The sequence below is a fragment of the Sturnira hondurensis genome, unplaced genomic scaffold (assembly GCF_014824575.4).
Source record: "Sturnira hondurensis isolate 20B ecotype Veracruz unplaced genomic scaffold, ASM1482457v3 Scaffold0021354, whole genome shotgun sequence".
NCBI lineage: Eukaryota > Metazoa > Chordata > Mammalia > Chiroptera > Phyllostomidae > Sturnira > Sturnira hondurensis.
The window spans coordinates 33,707,782-33,726,909 of record NW_028093985.1 but is presented as its reverse complement, the minus strand read 5'-3'; the positions used below and the strand labels follow the sequence as shown (position 1 = coordinate 33,726,909).

Sequence of the window (19,128 nt, the reverse complement as noted above, 5' to 3'; positions counted from 1 at the left end):
GGGTTGCAAGCCAGTGCCCAGAGAGGGACACGCAAGGGACAACCAAACATTGATATTTCTCTCACTTTCTCCTTCCCTTCCCCCCTAAAGATAAATGAATAAAATCTTTAAATAAATAAATATTTTTAAAATATATATGTACTTCCTGAAGTCATGCAATATAAGTTCACAGCACCACCTATAAAACTCTGTCACCCTAACACTGGATCTAATGAAGCACTGAGGACAAACTACCAGTTTACATGAAATACTTAAGGTATAGCAATAAATAATGCCAGGAAGAAATAAAGAGGCAAATCTAAAATGTGGTACAGTAAGTATTCAGCATTGTCAACAAGTTCTGTGACTAAGCAAAATGATGTATGTAGAAACCAATTTTATCACAGGTTAATTGACATAAACAAGAGTTGAGTTAACTATGGTATCTCATCAACATTATAATGAAACTCTTTAATGAAATAATTTACTGAAGGACCTGCTGTCCATCTCATGGTACTATTGACCTAGCTTTTCCAAAACAGTCAACAGGGGAACTGCTCTAGATCACAAGAGATTCAAGAAACATAACACTCTAATGCAGTGCATAAGTCCTCCCTGGATGCTAATTCAAATAAATTTGTAGAGAATTCGGGAAACAATCTTTTTAATAGGCTGGTAATTAGATTTTGATTATGTAGGAAATAATGCCTGTAGTTTTCAGAGATGCACATTTAAATATGGAAGGGTAATATGACAGGAAGTGTGGTACTGTATTTTGTCATGTATAACATGCACCCACACTTAAGTGTGCACTATACACAGCATTCCATTATTATGCACATGGTATGTAATCATTATACCCATGTATAATGTGCAACCTTATTTTTCCCTAAAATACGTGGGCAAAAACGTGCACATTATACATGGCAAAATATGGTATCTATTTTGAAAAGAAAGCAAGAGAAAAATATTTTGGTACACACGAGTAGGTGAACATCTTGCTAACTGCTGAATCTGGGATATGGAGTTCACCATGACAACATTTACTTTGCCATATTTAACAATACTTATAACACATTTAAAACAAAAAAGGACGTGCTCCGTGATTCATAAGTACCCATACAGTCTTGCAAGCCCTGCCTTCAAGACAAGCTGAAAAAGCTTATGCTCCTAATTTGTTCCAATTCAATAATATATCTTAGATCAAGGATTGTTTCTTTCACAGATGAAATAAAATAGTTAAAACTTAAACACGTTCACAAAAATATAATCAATGGGTGGATGAATCATTAACAACTTGATAAGAAGTATAAAAAATAACTTTTCAGGGTTTTTTTCCTCTCAGGAATTGAAGTTCAATAAATTATCTAGTTATAACCTCTAAAATTCCATTATTCTTACCCTGGTACCTAACTGACCTGAAAATTCAAAGACAGAACTTAATGATGGTAAAAATTTTATCAAAATAAAACTGTTTTCAATAGAACTAAATATCTACATTTGTAGTTTTCAAACTGATCTTTACTGTGAGTTCTATTCTAGTTTTTTTTCTCTATTTAACTTCTCCCTAAAATTTCATTTGTAGAAATGAAGTATTCCATAAACCCTTCCTAAATTGTCATTTAAGAGGAACAAAGAGTTCTAACATGGAACTCACTCAGATCTTTTTTTTTTTACAGACAAGATATGCTTGTCTTTTGCCATCCAACTCTTAGTTGAAAATGGCAAGGGAAAAAAACATTGGTTTGACTTTAGAATGGGATATAGGCAATTTCTATTATTTTAATAGTTTCTTAAACTATTTTTTAATATTTTCAATTTAAACTATGCTTTTAATTTTAAAAAATTATCTAATCTACATCTTGCCATCTTAGAGTGAATACCTATTCTATTCCTCACCAAGATACATGAACTCTAGACATCATCTATTAATATCTCTAAAAGTCAGAAAGTAGATAAAATCCTATATCCTGCTGTTCAACAGGTAACAGAATGAAAAATGTCAGGCTGCAACTTGTAAGGAAATGAAAATGCTTAATCCTGGTATCATAAATGATAAAATCGGTTTATAAGATGATCAGTTTCAAAAATACAACTAACATTACACTTATAATTCTATTCTCCTTCTTTTATTTCCAAATTTATCAAATGAGTATACTACTTCCTAAAGGAAAAGGAAGCTTTTTTTCCCAAAAAGTCTATGTGTGTGCACATTTGTATGTGAATATAGGCACACACGCACACATATGTATCCATTTATGCACACATTCACACACATACACACACAGTCTGTATGACTCTAACATGTTTTTTATAGACAGGTATAGGAATAACTAGACAGCATAATTTCTACAGAAATATATTTGCACATTCTACACAGTCATTCTTCAGGTAAAATTTTACAACAATGTTTTCAAAAAGTGGGGGTTGTATAAGTAGAAAAATGTGCTTTTTACAATACTATACTCCTTTTGCTCAACAGGGTCTGCATCAGAAAGGTTCAGGCACATGCATTACTTGATTTTCTGGGCAACTGGCTGAATTTTCCTAAAATGTAGTATCTGAAGAACTTGGAAACCAATATATATTATTCCTCTTTCACTGAAGTGTGAACAAATAGAAGCCTTTATGTTTAAATGAAATGCAAAATATGACTTAAAAAAGAAGGTATTAAAATCCCTATCTGATCCTTGAAAAACAGTAAGCATCGTATCTTTTATTTCCATTGCTTCTATTTTATTTTACCAGTGAAATTATATCTTACTACAGACTTTCCGCCAATATTGCCAAGACTAGCATCACAAGCAACACACTGTTGTTATCAACAGGGTAAAACATTTTTCTAACTGATATAAAGAAATTCATATTTGATCTTAATAAATGTTTACAAGAAATATTTCTGAATCATGGCCAGTGATTCATCATAACCACTATTATATCATAATACATTTTTGATAAGTCAGTAAGAGCTTTCTCATTACTGAAAATCATATAATAAATAAAAACATCATATCTAATTGCTAAATGCCAGTATTAAAAGAATGTAGCTAAATTGAAAACATTTTGTCACAATAAATTTATTAACTTATTTATTATATACCTCTCCTCAATAAAACATAGCCTCTCTGAAGGAAGAGATTTTAGCTGCTCTGTACATGCCATAGCCCTCACACCAACACCAAAAGGCACTCAGTGTGTCACTAACTGAATGAATGAATGAATGATTTTCCTAGAGGAATATTAGTCAGCAATAATGATATCTAAGTAACACTTGTAGGGAGATTGTTCTTTTAAATGGCCACAGCCAACACTTCTTGTTGTAGGGCATCTAGGAAAGACCCCACTTGGCATATAGTATTAACTAAAATCTATAATTAAAAAATGTTGCTATCTTTTTAACAGATCCTAGATTTATGAATCTTAAAATTAAATATTTTGCTGACAAGAAATACTTTTCCTGACAAGAAAATTCCTTATTAAAAAACTCACAGGTACCAGTAGCTTAAAAATCCTTCATATTATCTTAATATTTAAAGGAATTATGTTTTAGGGTTGACAAAAAAGAAAAAAAAGAAATATGCTTTAAAAGGAAATATCTCTTCCCATTTTATCATGACCTTTTTGTGTATCTTATATTGTAAGAATGTAATTTCTAAATAATAAAAGCACATGATTCAATGCTAAATAAGTCATTTTCCTGGAAAAAAATCTCCATTTCAATAATATATTACAAATTTACCTTTCTGCAGTAGCAGGCTCATCAGAAAATTCAGTATCTGCTGAACTTTTCCGACTATTATTTGACCTCCAAGATGATGCCAAAGGAAGTTCTTCTGAAGACATAGGCCTTGGCCTTTGGCCAATCCCAGATGGTTGCTGTAAACCTGCAGACTGTTCTTCAGTGCTTAAAACAGCTATAATTGCTCTGATGGTAGCTTCATCAACTTGAGACCAAGGTTTAGATGGAGCTCTCATTCGGCGTAAAAATAAGCTGTGCCACTTCTGTCTGAGCTGCAGCAATAAACTGGCAGCCTATAATAAAATAGTTTCATAGTTCAAATAGATCCTAGCATGACACCTATTTGTTTATTAGTTAGGGTCTACAAATGTTACCAAAGAACAAGTTTTACATTTCACACAACTTACTACTAATTTCATCCTTTCTGTTGCATGAACAAAATAAAATTTATTTACCATAGTTGAGGCACAAAATCAAATGAAACAGTTTAATCAGAGACACAATACTCAATGTGTGGTTGAGTGTGAATAAGATAGAAAAACAACAAATAAACAAGAATTCATTCAGTTCCATTCATCTTTTATTTTAGTGCCTATAGAACATCCAAATAATGATGTCCAGAAAGCAGCTGGATTCATAGGTGTAGAAAAAGACCTAAGCTACGTATAGATTTGATAGTCACCAATGCATAAATGATTAGTAAGTCTCCATGCAGAGGTTAAGTCCCTAGAGATTGTGCAGAGATAGTGAGAAGAGCACAGTAAAGCACAGAGTACGGGAGAAATCTAACATTTAAGGCAGAAACACATACAGAAGAGTCAGTGTAAAAAACCTAAGAAGGAATGACCTTTCTAGGAAAGAAAAAGAATCAGGAAAGACTACCACAGTAACTGGTGACAAAGAAATTGGGGCAGGACAAAGAGAAAAAATGGGAAAGAGAGAATTACAAAAATAAGGGTATAGACAACAGTGCCAAAAAACGAGCAATGGGAGATCCGGCCAAGATGGAGGCATAGGTAGAAACCCTTCACTCCCTCACACAACCAAAAGGAGGATAACAACCAATCTAAAATCAGTAAATAACCAAAAGCACCAGAAAAGCAAACTGTGTGGAACTCTGACACCCAAGGAATTAAACTGTCAACCAGAACAACCACACAGGTAAGACAGGCCAGATAGAGAGAACCCACCATGAGGCAACAGGCCAGACTGCACTGCGAAGTGGGCACTGACTGAGAGAACTCAGCAAGGCCGTGGAGCATGCGGGCAGGGCTGGCTGAATGGGAAACTGAGACTCAGAGCTGACTGTGGACTACACTGGGGGTTGCCATGGTAGAAGAAACTCCCGGTCTCACACAAGAGTTTGTTGGAAAGCAGGCTAGAGCAGGGCAAGTGAGCTGAGTTGTTCCCTCTCTGGCCCCTCCCCCAAAGGCAGTGCCACAGCCCAGCAAGGAGGGTTGCCCTGCCTGGGTGAATACCTAAGGTCCCGCCCCCTTACAACTTAACAGGTTCGTCGAGACAAAGAAATATGGCCCAAATGAAAGAAAAAATCAAAACTCCAGAAAGAGAGCTAAAGGATGAGGAGACAGCTAACCTATCTGATGGAGAATTCAAAGCCCTGATAATCAAAATGCTCACAGAAATAAATAAGCTTAGTTGAAAATTGAAAGAACAAATGAAGGGTACCCAATGTGAAATAAAGTGTAATATTCAGGGAACTAACAGTAACAGGAAGGAAACCAGGACTCAAATCAATGGTTTGGAATAAAAGGAAGAAATAAACAGCCAACCAGAACAGAATGAAGAAACAAGAATTCAAAAAAATTAAGAGAGACTTAGGAACCGCTGGGACAACTTTAAACGTTCCAATATCCGAATTATAGGAGTGCCGAAAGGAGAAGAACAAGAGTAAGAAACTAAAAACTTTATTTGAACCAATAATGAAGGAAAATTTCCCCAATTGGGCAAAGTAAGCAGACTTTCAGGAACTCCAGGAAGCCCAGAGAGTCCCAAAGAAGTTGGACCCAAAGAGGAACACACCGAGGCACATGTACAACCCAGGGACATGAACTGAGGGGGGGAATGCTGGATGGATGGGGAGTGCAGGGCAGAGGAAGGTAAAGGGGGAAAAATTGGGAAAAGAGTAACAACATAATCAATAAAATCAATATAATCAATAAAATAAAATCAACATAATCAATAAAATATACTTTAAAAAAACAATGAGCAATTGTCAAATTTGTCAAGGACAGCAGGCAGGCTCTGACAACATAGAGGACAATGTTGGCCCCAACAAGTACAATTTCAGCAAAGTGACAGGCTGGTAGAGATGCAAGTGACACTACAGTAGGTTGCAGTGATCAGTAAATGAACGAATGGTAAACAAGTAAATCTAGCCAATGTTGACTATTCACAGTTCAGCTACCAAAACAAAACAAAAGGATATAAAATTATCTTCAAAAGTGGAGATGGAATTAAGAGAAGGCTTTGTCAAAAGTTTTTAACTTGAAAAGAAACCTTCCTCTTTCCCAATTCAGAGATACATGAACAGAGAAAATAACTCATATCTTTCTCTTAGAAATAACTGTACAAAATAAAGGGAGTTCTGGTGTACTTAATACTCAATATTTTCTTCTATACACAGAAATACTCAAATATTACCATGCATAAATGCTGACTGACATCTAGCTTTTTCAAATCCTCTGTTGGAATAAACCCTGATATAACTGAACAAGCTGTATTCTCTAATACTAAGAGCCCAATATTAAATATATAATTTTTATTACATTATCAATTCATACTAACTGAAAGAAATTTATCATACTACTAAACAGTAACTTACCTCAGGCTCTAGTTTGAAATTCAGCCACTCATCAAGTTTCAAAGATGCCAAATTAGCAGTAGTTCTATCTTCCATTTCACTATCACTACTGTCAATAGGAATACCATCTGCTGTTCAAAAAATATAGAAAAGAAAAAATTTCACTTTTAGCATCTTATATGATAGCAAAAAAAGAGTAAGTAAATATAGAGACACTCCATATTTACATAAATCCTCCTGATATACTAGCAATTTGTGCGGAGAGTTCTCTAAATCCCACAGGCCACAAATTTCAATATTAAAAAAAGGGGGGGGAAGAATTGTACAGACTACAATCTTTAATCACAGTGCAACAGAACAAAAAAATCAAAAAATTTAAAAATCAATACAATTTTAAATAATAACTGGAGAAAGAAAAAAAACTAAGAACATAAAGAAAGGAATAAAAACACTAAAAATAGTAAGCCAAAAAATGATATATTAGGTAAGCCAAATGTTATTAATAATTAAAACTATAATCCAGGTGCTTGAAAATCTAATGAACAAACTTCTGATAAATTTAATAAAAGGAGAAAAGAGGAGTTTTTACAGTTCCAGCCAAGATAGAGGTGTAGGTAATACACTGTTTCCTCGCACAACCAAAAGAAGGATAACAACAAATTTAAAATAAAGAAACAAACAGAACTGCCAGAAAACCTAATTGTATGGAAGTCTGACAACCAAGGAGTTAAAGAAGACACATTCAACAAGACTGGTAAGAGGGTGGAGAAGGGCAGTGCGGGCAGAGAGGATGCAGGGCAAGGCAGCAGCTGGCATTCAGGGTGGTACCATATTTGCCTGTGGATAAACTGGGAAGAACAACTGTGGAACTAGACAGACCATGCAACCCAGGGTTCCAGCGTCAGGAAAATAGAGCATCAAAACCCCTGTAAAAATCTGTGGGGGTTGTGGTACAGGAGAAACTGCCAGTCTCCCAGGAGAGTCCACTGGAGGTGTAGTCCATTGGGTCCTAGAACATACATAAGCCCATCCACCCAGGAACCAGCAGCAGGGCAGCACCTGAAAGTGTGCAATTCACCTGTGAGAAGTGGGGAAAGTCACTGAAAGCAGGGCAAGAGCCATGCAAGTGGCACTGTTCCCTCTCTGATCCCTCCCCAGATACAGTACTACAATGCAGCAATATGGATTGCCCCACCCCAGGGATACCTAAGGCTCCAACCCTTACAATGTAACAGATGTGCAGAGACAAAGAAATATGGCCCAAATGAAAGAACAGATCAAAACTCCAGAAAAAGAACTAAGCAACAAGGATACAGACAACCTATCAGATGCAGAGTTCAAAACACTGGGAATCAGGATGCTCATAGAAATGGTTGAGTACGGATGCAAAATAAAGAAGTGAAGGCTATACAAACTGAAATAAAGAAAAACATACAAGGAACCAACAGTGCAGGGAGGAAAACTGGGACTCAAATTAAGGATTTGGAACAAAAGGAAGAAATAAACATTCAACAAGAACAGAATGAAGAAACAAGAATTCAAGAAAATGAGGAGGGGCTGAGGAACCTCTGGGACAACTTCAAACATTCCAACATCTGAATCATAGGGGTGCCAGAAGGAGAAGCATAAGAGCAAGAAGTTGAAAACTTATTTGAAAAAAATAATGAAGGGGAACTCCCCTAATCTGGTGAAGGAAACAGACATACAAGACCAGGAAGCACAGAGAGTTCTAAAAAGTTAGATCCAACAAGGAACACACCAAGACACATCATAGTTACATTGCCAAAGATTAAAGATAAGGAGAGAATCTTAAAAGCAACAAGAGGAAAGGAGACAGTTACCTACAAAGGAGTGCCCATATGACTATCAGCTGATATCTCAAAAGAAACCTTGCAGGCAAGAAAGGGCTGGAGAGAAGTTTTCAAAGTCATGAAAGGCAAGGAACTACATCCAAGATTACTCTATCTAGCAAAGCTTTCATTTAGAATGGAAGGGAAGATAAAGTGCTTCTCAGATAAGGTCAAGTTAAAGGAGTTCATTATCACCAAGCCTTTATTATATAAAATGTCAAAGGGACATAGCTAAGAAAAAGAAGATCAAAACTATGAACATTAAAATGACAACAAACTCACAACTATCAACAACTAAACATAAAAAAACAAACTAAGCACACAACTAGAACAGGAAGAGATTTACAGAAATGGAGGTCACATGGAGGGTTATCAGCAAGGAGGGCAATGGGGATGAACGGGGAAGAGGTACAGGGAATAAGAAGCATAATTGGCAGGTACAAAATAGACAGGGAGAGGTTAAGAATAGTATAGGAAATGGAGAAGCCAGTGAACCTGTATGTACAACCCATGCACACAGACTAAGGGGGGGAATGCTGGATGGAATGAGGATACTGGGTAGAGGGGGATAAAAGGAAGGAAAAAAAAACAGGACAACTATAATAGTATAATCAATAAAATATACTATAAAAATTTGCATAGAACCATAAAGATAGGAGAAACCCAAAGGAAAAAAGTGTTTTTAAAAGTCTTTTGATCCATATTCTTAATTAAATTGTATCTCACTCACAAAAAGGAGGAAAAAAGTACACATCTGACTATGAAATCAGAACTGAGAATAAGATTATAAAAATGAATACAAAATGTGTTAAGCTAAAAAGACACAGTATGCATAATTACAGAATAAGAAACTTGAAACCTTCAAAGAAATGTATTGTTTTCTACAAAACAAACAGAAAGAATAAGTAATTACTAAAACTGAAAGAATAAGAAATTGAAAAACTCAGGCTATTTAAGAAAGGAATTCAAGATGTCCTTAAAGAACAATAAAGAAATCCAGAACATCAAGTACGTCAAACTTTTCAGAAATCACGTAATGGCCAGTTCCTCTAATGAAGAAGATCTAAACCTAACTCTAAAACCTGATACTTAAACATTCAGATGCACTCAGCACATAAACCCTATAGAGCAGCCTCACTAATCAACATAAATATATCCATTTTAATAAATGCTAGCAAAATATTTAGCATTGCAATAAATTATTCTTAGTCCAAGAAAGGTTCATCCTTGGAATAAAATGTTATTTCCATAAATAAAACATCAACAAGCTAAACGAATTCTGGTTATACGAACCAATGCTCAAAAACTACTTAATAAATTCAACACTTTTTAAAAACATTAAAAACAAAACATTTCTTTTTAAATAAATAATTAAAATGAAAATTAACATTATAATCAGTGGTACTTTAGAATTTAAACCTTTAAAATTCAGAAAGACAAAGTAGACCATTAACATGATTTTCCAAAATCATGTAAAAGAAAAAATAAACTTTGGTAACAAATTTTTTTAAAAACAGTCATCCTGTTTTTTTTTCCTCCCTTTTATCCCCCTCTACCCAGTATTCCATCCAGCATTCCCTGCCTTAGTTCATGTCCATGGGTTGTACATACAGGTTCACTGGCTTCTCCATTTCCTATACTATTCTTAACCTCTCCCTGTCTATTTTGTACCTACCAATTATGCCACTGAAGGTGACACAATTTAAGAAATAGAGAATCGAAATGATTAGTAAGAGCTTAGTAAAGCAACAGAGTAAATATACTGTCTATATTAGTGTTCTTATTAAGCAAGATCAGCAGGAAAATAAAGAGAACCTATTTAATGTAGTAATTCAAAAACAGCAATAAAGCATCTTAAGAATCATACCCAAACTTTATAACGTTACCAAAAAATATTGCCAAATTTAATAAAAGGTTTGGCTAAAATAGAATAATATACTAAATTTGCTAGAAGCAAAAATGAAATTTAAGTCACAAAAGAATTGCTGGGTGCAAAAAAAGGTTACAAGAAGATGACTACTAAATATTCATAAAAATATGTGAGATTATCAAAGAATAGCTTAATAATAGAAAAGCAGCAAAGAGTTACAAGTAGACCCTCTGCTACCAGATATTACAGCTTACTAAAGAACAAAAATATTGAATAAGATGTTACTATATAAAGGCAGAAATTTAAAGGAATAGAGTATACAAAAATTTTTAAATGCCAAAGGAATTTTATCCCAAGAAAAATATTTAATGAAAACAAAAGAGCACATAGATGAAGACATCAATGTGCAATACCAGTGCCCTCACCTTATCCATTTCCCCATGAGTTACTTACCATGCTGTTTTTATCTTTCTATAAAAACCTAACCCTCTATGGGCCCCATCACTCCAATGAAACAGCTCTCATTAAGGTCATCAATGACCACCATACTGCCAAACACAACAATTTTCAGTACATGTCTTTTTCAATCTCACAAAGTAAAATTCAGAAGGGCTGACATTCTTTTCTTGAAACACTTATCTTCAACACCCGGTCACTGCCTTTTCCTCTATTCAAATTCTAAATATTAGAATCCCTCTGAATTTTGTCAACAACCCTCTTCTCTATTTACACATTCCTTTAGGCCATCCAGTCTTCTGTCTTTAATATCATCTACAAGCTGGTGATTTCCAAATTTGTATTGCTAGCCCAGGCTTCTTTCCTGAGCTCCAGATACATAAATCCAAATGTCTCCAGATAAAAAAAGCTCTTATTTAGGATGCTGTGGCTATCTCAAAGTTCACATGTCTAAAATAGAACTCAACTTTTCCTCTATACAACCTGTTCCTCCCAGTTTCTCAATCTCAAAAGTGTGGCGTTGGTTATTCAACGAGCTACCACAGCCCAAACCTAAGATTTAATGACTCCACCCTTTCACTCATCACCCACATTCAACCTAGCAGTTACTGGAACTATTTCCAAAATAATTTTGAATCTACTTCTCTTTATTATATCAGCTGCCACTGCTATAGTTCTGGGCCATTATTTGTCATGAAGACCACTGCAAAAACTCTTACCTGTCTTCTCCCTTCCATTCTCATTGCTTCAGCAATCTATTCTCACAGCCAAAATGATCTTTTTGAACACAAATCACATCATGTCACTCCCTTACTTAAAACTCCAATGTCTTCCCTTGCATTTACCATGACTTACAAGTCCATGCCTTTCATCCAACCTTATCCCACCCATTCTCTCCTTGATTACTGTGTTTCCAATCACATAAGCTTTCTGTCAATTTCTAGATCATCATCTAATGCAGAATCTTGGTCCTTGGCAGATTATTTATATATCTTCACATGGCTGGCTTCTTCTGATACTTTAGGTCTCAGCTTAAATCACATCTCCTCAGAGAAATCGGTCTACAGTTTCTTTCTAAAGTAAGTTACCCTTAGGGCGGCCCTCTTTATTTCTCTCATAGTGCTAAACAAATTACTTTTTTTGTTGTTGTCTCTACGATCTACAACCATGTAAACTCCTAAGGACAGAAACACCTTGTCTATCTTGCTTTCTGTTTATATCCTCAATACCTAGCACAATACCTGACATATAGTAGCTGCCCAATAAATATTTGCAAAATCACCAAACAACAGAAAATTTGAAACAATCAAGATGTCCAAATGTAAAGAAACACATTTAAATGCATAGTATGCTTTATTATTTCAAGAAAGGTAACAACGCAACTGAAATGCAAAAAAAGATTTGCACAGTGTATGGAGGAGGTACTGTGCCTGATTAAACATATGAAAAGTAGACTTTGAAGTTAAATGCTGAAGATTTCGTGCTGGACAATGCTGCATGGTTGGCCAGACCACCTGAAGTTGACATTAGTCAAATCGAGACATTAACTGAGAACAATCAACATTATACCATGTGGGAGATAGTCGACATAAAATATACAAATCAATAAAGTTATTGGTGAAAATGAAAAATTTGTCTTTTATTTTACAGAAAAAACATAAAGATTTTTTGGCCAACCTGATATATCAAAAGGGAGTTACTACTACGTAAGTTTTTGTAATTTCAAAATTTGTTTGGTTTAGTAAAAAGAAAAATAATATCATTTCAAATACAGGTTTATTTCAATCTTCATAATACATTTACCTCGAAAGGATGAAGATTCCTGAAGAGCATTACTTGCCAACCTGGCTGGACCACAGAATACCAATACTGTGACAGGTGTCACTACTGAACAGCATCTGATGTTAGCTATTCTATGGGCTCTGGTCATTTCATCATAAATAAGCCAATCTGTGGGCAGTGCCTGAATTGCTGCAGCTTGACCATTGGCTGGAGGAATCTATCAGGGAAATAAATTTTAAAATATTGTTAATTGTGTTTATCACCTAATTTACTGGCAACACTTTTAAAATGTAAAAAGTCCCTCAATGAAAGAGGTAATACATATACCCAAGCAAAAATTAAAGCAGGTCATTCATTATTAATGTAGTTTGTAAAAAAACATCCTTATTACTTAACACATTAACTCTTCCAGTTCTAAGATTCAATCAAAATTTTATTCCAATGCTGATTTATACATATATAACTAATTAATTTCTTAAAGCAGGTCAGTATTTGGAACATTTTTTTCATTGATTTTCAACTATCTAAAATAGATTAGCTTCACCTCAAGGCCTAAGAGTATTAAGAATATTTTACCTTTTTATATTGAGGCTGACTGAGAACTGACGTGGGATGAAACCGTACTTTTTTCTCCTTTGGCCCTGTCAACACTAAATTCTCTCTGTCCACATGGACTAAATTAGGATACATGCCTGCCACCAATGCAGCTTTAACAACAGCCCAATTCTCAGAATTTGTGTTAACATCTCGAATGTCACCACCACCTCGTGCTCTAACAAAACCTAGAAACAGGAAAAAAAAACACACACACTTTTCCTATTGTTCAAATCTACTTTTAAACTTTTGTGTTTCTTAATTAACCCATGTAAGTTTGATATTCAAATTCCACAATAATAAAATCTAGTTTAAAATTAGAATCAATGTTCTAAATAAATTTAGCTTTGCTCAGGCTAAAGAAAGTAGAAAATTCACCAGGGACTTAGGAACTTTTTAAAAATTACACAGTCGTGCAATAAAGTTCTTCATAAGCTGCTACCTGAGACACAATGAAGTCATAGCTGAAAACCTAAACCATTCTTCTGAAAGGTATTACTAACATTTTGGTTATGATAGGCCCTGAAGGTAAAGTCATGTAAATACAGAGAATTCTTGCTTAAATTTCAAAAATCCTTCATATTTCCCCATATTTGAAACAATTCTAAATCCACTGGTTCACTCCTCGTATTACTTTGGCACTTCAGTTAATCTGTAAATTCGGGCTCTGGCACTTTTCTCCTGCCCAGTTCTTCAATGTACTATGCTACCCAAAGCTAAACGAGCAATTCTAAACTAAAGGAGCAGCACTGGCATTCTCTTTTAAAAAAAAATCAAAGTGCCTTCAGTGATTACTTGATGTTTTATGTTCCAAAAACATGAAGGCCAGTATTCATATCAATCTACTTATATTTTTATAATTTCTATTTCACAGAACTAAATATTTTTATTTAATAGTGATAATATATAAATGTAATATTTAAATGGATCTCCACCAACAAATAAATACCTTATAAATTGTACATAGCCAAGAGTATTGAAAGGTGTTCATACATTTCTCAACTACAACTTTTGCAATACCATTTTTTTCAACAAACAAAAGTTAAGGTCACAGAGAAGTCTACAAAGCAGTTCATGAGTACAAGATATACAACAATGTGATAATGTCATAAAAATAATATAAGATGGTATCAGTTAACACTAAAAATACTGTGAGGTATGGGCAAGGTACTCTCAGTGGTTTAAATAGGTTCTTTAGGGGAAATTTTTACCTGATGCTCTAAGTTGACCAAGCAATTGAGTTCTCATGCCTATTATTATTTCCATAGTAGCTTGTGAAAGAAAATTCTTTTCACAAAAGGCTCTCTCCCATCCATCACTCCGTGCTTTCTGCCATGCCTATAAAAATATAATTATATAACAAGATATATTTACCAATCACTTCTTAGTTAAGTAGCAGTAACTGAACACCATTACATTAACCACTCAAAGTCAATTCTCCTTCTGATTATTTTAATAAAATATAGACTTTATTAAGAAAAAACCCAATTTGTAGATACAGAGAACATACACAGTTACCAGCAGTGGGGGAGTTGGTAAAATGGATGAAGGTGGTCAATGACACAAACTTCCAGTTATAAAATTAAACTTAAGTTGTTGGGATGTAGTATACTGCATGGTGAATATAAGGTCTGTCCAAAAAGTATCTAGCCATATACTATGAAAAACTGACATTTATTGAAGAAGATACAAGAAACACTGTACAGACAGTGACATCTCAGTCTCCTTCAAAGTAGGCACCTTGGTACCTCACACAGTTCTCCCAGTCACCATCAGCTGCCCCATCATATTTTCCTGAATCTCACTGATGCTCTGAAATCTCAGCCCTTTCAAAGGGAAAAGACTTCTGGGAAAACCCAGAAGTTGCAGGGCACCAAATCCTGGGCTGTAGGAGGACTGAGTCACCTGGATGATGTGATCTTTCACCAAAAAACTCTGCACAAGACATGAGACATGAGCGGGCACATTGTCAATACAAAGCTGCTAATCACCAGCTGCCCATAGCTACAGCCTTCTGAATCATCCAAATAGTTTCCACAGAGGAATGTTCAAGCTTAATGCAAAACCTGATGCAGATTCGTTGCTCTACTTGCTCAGTCATGTTGAATGTGACAGCCACTTGCTCACCTGACAGTGTCTACCGCCCCCATTGACTAGCACAGTAAAGTGGTCATTGTTCACACATGCACATTCTAGCCCACTCTCCTTGGCTGCCAAGTTATCCATGTCACACAAGCTGTTCTTGTTATACTAACAATGGCTGGACTTTTTCCAGATAGACCTTGGTAACGCTGTATTGTACTTATATTTGGAAGTAGGTAAAAGAGTAGACCTTTTTAAAAATAAACTCTTTTAGTGAGATATAGTTGACATATAACTTTTCAGGTGTACAACATAGTAATTTGACATTTTTATATATTGTAAAACAATCTTCATAATAAATCTAGTTAACAGACTAGAGAGATCTTAAAAGTTCTCATCAGAAGAGGAAAAAAATTATAAGTGATGATGGATGCTAACTAGACTTACTGTGGTGATCATTCTGCAATATATACAAATATTATGTCACTATGTTATATAGTGACAATTATATGAAACTTGTATGTCAATTATATTTCAATTTTAAAAAAATAATTTAAATATTAAATATAAAAAATAAAGTCTAAGACTTTGTGAACAAATGAAATTTATAATTAGTTAATTTATACTCAAAAGCTATGAAAGCCATTAAGTTTATAAATCCCAATGAGAGAACTATGCATTAGGTAACCTAAATTATCAGCTATGTAAAAATATTTACCTTTTAGATACAGCTGCTAATTTTCCTCCACAGGAGTATGGAGGTTTTTCAACTAAGCCCTCATAATGCCATTTACATTTAAGAATCCTCCATTCCCCCCAAAATAATATCTATATCAATTCCCTAATCAGTCTGAGAATGGAAAGTGAGATTTCTAGAAACCATCTATGTGTAGTATAAAAGAGCTCCTCTTTGAAAATTAATTGTTTTGCTTTGTAATATAACTAACTGATGTATTACCAAATCAGTAATTTATCTATCCTCTCTGCTTTTCAAGAAGCTGGGGGAAAAGAAGATAGAAATTCTGTGTATCTCCAATTATTATCACTCAACTAATCTGATATAATATATGGTGCCTAGTAGACACAGTTACTATGAGTGCATTATCCATTGTTCAATAATGCTCACCAAAAAGCTTGTAATTTTTTTTGTAAATTGTATCTATTATTAAAAATGCTCAGAAAAAAAGTACAAAACTTTCTGCACTAACAGAAAAGTTTTTAAAAATTTATAGGCATAGGCTAGATTCAAGAGAATTTAAGGATAAATAACATGTCTACCTTTTCAAGAAATAACATATTTTTTCTTGCATCCGAATTTCTTAATTATATATAATTTCTCTTCCCCAGTGTCTCACTTTCCCTACCTTTTCTTTCCCATTTAGCACTCAATTTCTCAATGCTATTATCTTAAAAAGTTGTAAGTGATTTTTGGATTTTGCTTTATAAAATTAAGTTCTTTAGATAGTGTCTGGAAACACATGAAAAAGATATACTCTAAAAAAAAGCCAGTAAAGATAATTGAAGATAGTTATCTTCAAGAAAATTGAAGATAATTTTCTTTCAGGCTTTGTTCTATACACTTTGAATAACATACAATGGTTATTGATGAAAATTTTAGACCATTCCTTGCCCAAGATATGATTGAAAGGTAAAAAACTTGAAAATTAAAAATAAATACAAGTATAAATAAAAATATACATATACCTAAAAGAGAAAATGGAAGGAAAAAAGTAGAGAAGAATGGTGATAATTTCAACATATTAACAATAGGAGGATTTTTTTCTGGGCTATTAATAAAATGTGACTTTAAAATAAAACAAAATTAATGTAATCATGTCTTTTTAAAAATTTGTTACATGTGCCCCAGAAATGTGTTTAACCAGCAATATTGTCAGAAGTAAAATAACAATGACAGTACCTGGAATGCCCTGAGAAGTGCCATGTGATCACTGAAAGTTCCTGCAGTGAATCGTTTCCTACAGAGCATAGCTGCACGTTTCTGAGAGGCCTGCGTTGGCAGGACAAAAGGATCTCGATAGGCTAGCGTGCAGGCAATTGTAAGGATGGGGTCCAGACACTTTAAAACAACAGCACACAGGACCATTTTACCAAGATGTGGTTCTACTGGCAAGTCAGCCAAATGATATCCAAGTTCAGTGAGATCTTCCCACGCATCCATTGCATCTATTGTCTAAATACAAGGATACAAAATAGAATTTCACTTAACCGAAAACTCTGTTTACTGAAGAAACATACTTAGAAATCTGTAAGAAATAAAAATATAATTTTTGTTTTGCTTTCACATCTCACAAAAAATATATTTTGCTTCAAATATATAAAAAAGAACTATTTTATTATAACTACCAAAACAGTATTATTCAAAATACATGATTAAGATAATTTTTTAAAGTACAAAATTAGTTAACATGTGTACTCATTTAGTTTATATTTCAAGTAAAATAGTCAGATTAAATAAAACTATTAAGACACCAACCTTAAGCATTTGTACAGCATTTCTTACAATTAAAGCTGGTGGAGGTTCTGGTGCTTTCATAAGAAAATCAGCAATAGGACAATTAACTGGGGCTAACAGCTTGGTATGTAAACAAAGTTCCTGTAAATAAGAATAATGAATAATTTTGAAGTACTGAAATTTATAATTGCTTTTTTTTTAAAAATCATGACTATTGTTCCCAAGCAAAAACTAGTAGAGTCTCTGGCTAAAATGAACAGTAAAGGGAGCAACATCTTTCAATAGAAGATGGGCTCACATTCTGCCCCAGGTGCCAGAATTGTTATAAACACCCTCCAACAACTCGCGTCAACATCACCACTGCCACCACTGGCAACGTCTCCTCACACAGTTTTATATATAACAATAAGAATTATACTATCCAAAAAAATATTTTTCCTTTATATTATATTCTGGAATCTTGTACCCACTCAACAGATATTCAGGTGCTTACTGAGTGCTAGACTCTATGCAGCAAGCTGAAGAAGACAGACCATCAGACAAGCATCTGCCCTCAAGGAGTTTTCATTATGTGTGAAAAACAGAATACTTATATAATTAACTCCTTAATTACAAATGTGGTAAGTACTATGAAGGACGTGGGTTGCAAAAGAGGTAAAACAAGATTTAATCAAGTTCAGGAACGTGCAGGAGAAGGAAGCCATGGAAAGTCAAAAATAGTTTCTCCCAGGAAATAAACTAAACTAAGATTTAAAGATTGAGTAGAAGTTAATTACAAAAGGAATAAAAGGGAGGAGTCTAGAGAGAAGGGATAAAAACAAATAAGATGTGCTTAGGAAACTGAAACTACTGGTATGAGTGGAAAGAGGACAAAAGGCAAAAATTAAAAATTAAAACCAGAGACACAAGCAGGAGAGATAACTTAGGTGCTGGTTAAGAATTACGAGGAACAGCCCTGGCTGGTGTGGCTCAGTGAATTGAGTAACGGCCTATGAACCAAGGGGACATTGGTGTGATTCCCAATGCCTGGGTTGTGAGCCATCTCCCCAGAAGGGGGTATATGAGAGGCATGCATTGATGTTTCTCTTCTTTCTCTCTCTCTCTCCTTCTCTCTAAAAATAAATAAATAAAATCTTTTTCAAAATATATAATCTAGTGTTTCATTAAAGGTTTGGAAATCAGCATTAGCTCAGCACACCAAAGAATCCAATTAATGTTCTTTTGAAAGTTTTCCCTAGAGATTATCAATACAGTGTCTGGCTGTTCCATGAAGTTAGAAAACCTAAAGGAAAATAATAAAGTCCAGGAAATCTCAGCAGACTTAGTTCCAAATCTACCAAGGTAATTCTCAGCATCTTAAACTGAAATTTTGGTATTATGTTTGGAGATTAAATAGTTTGTTTCCAATCCTCATTAAGAATGTAAAAGGTGAACACTACATGCTTGACAGACTCCTAGAATGTTGCATAAAAGAAAAATAAT

The 19,128-nt window shown here is 34.4% G+C and overlaps 1 protein-coding gene across 3 annotated transcripts in view; it reads right to left on the bottom strand.

Moving 5' to 3' along the window:
* The window catches only part of YTHDC2 (YTH N6-methyladenosine RNA binding protein C2), a 66,979-nt gene that overhangs the window by 9,583 nt on the left and 38,268 nt on the right, over positions 1-19,128 (bottom strand). For 2 of the 3 annotated variants that reach the window (XM_037032159.1, XM_037032162.1), the window contains exons 19-25: positions 17,668-17,787; positions 17,092-17,364; positions 14,303-14,429; positions 13,074-13,279; positions 12,519-12,714; positions 6,561-6,670; positions 3,719-4,011 (exon numbers count right to left, since the gene is read on the bottom strand). In XM_037032159.1, the coding sequence (XP_036888054.1) occupies positions 3,719-4,011; positions 6,561-6,670; positions 12,519-12,714; positions 13,074-13,279; positions 14,303-14,429; positions 17,092-17,364; positions 17,668-17,787 (1,325 nt within the window). The remainder of the gene's footprint in view (positions 1-3,718; positions 4,012-6,560; positions 6,671-12,518; positions 12,715-13,073; positions 13,280-14,302; positions 14,430-17,091; positions 17,365-17,667; positions 17,788-19,128) is intronic. The other variant, XM_037032160.1, reaches the window with a different exon arrangement.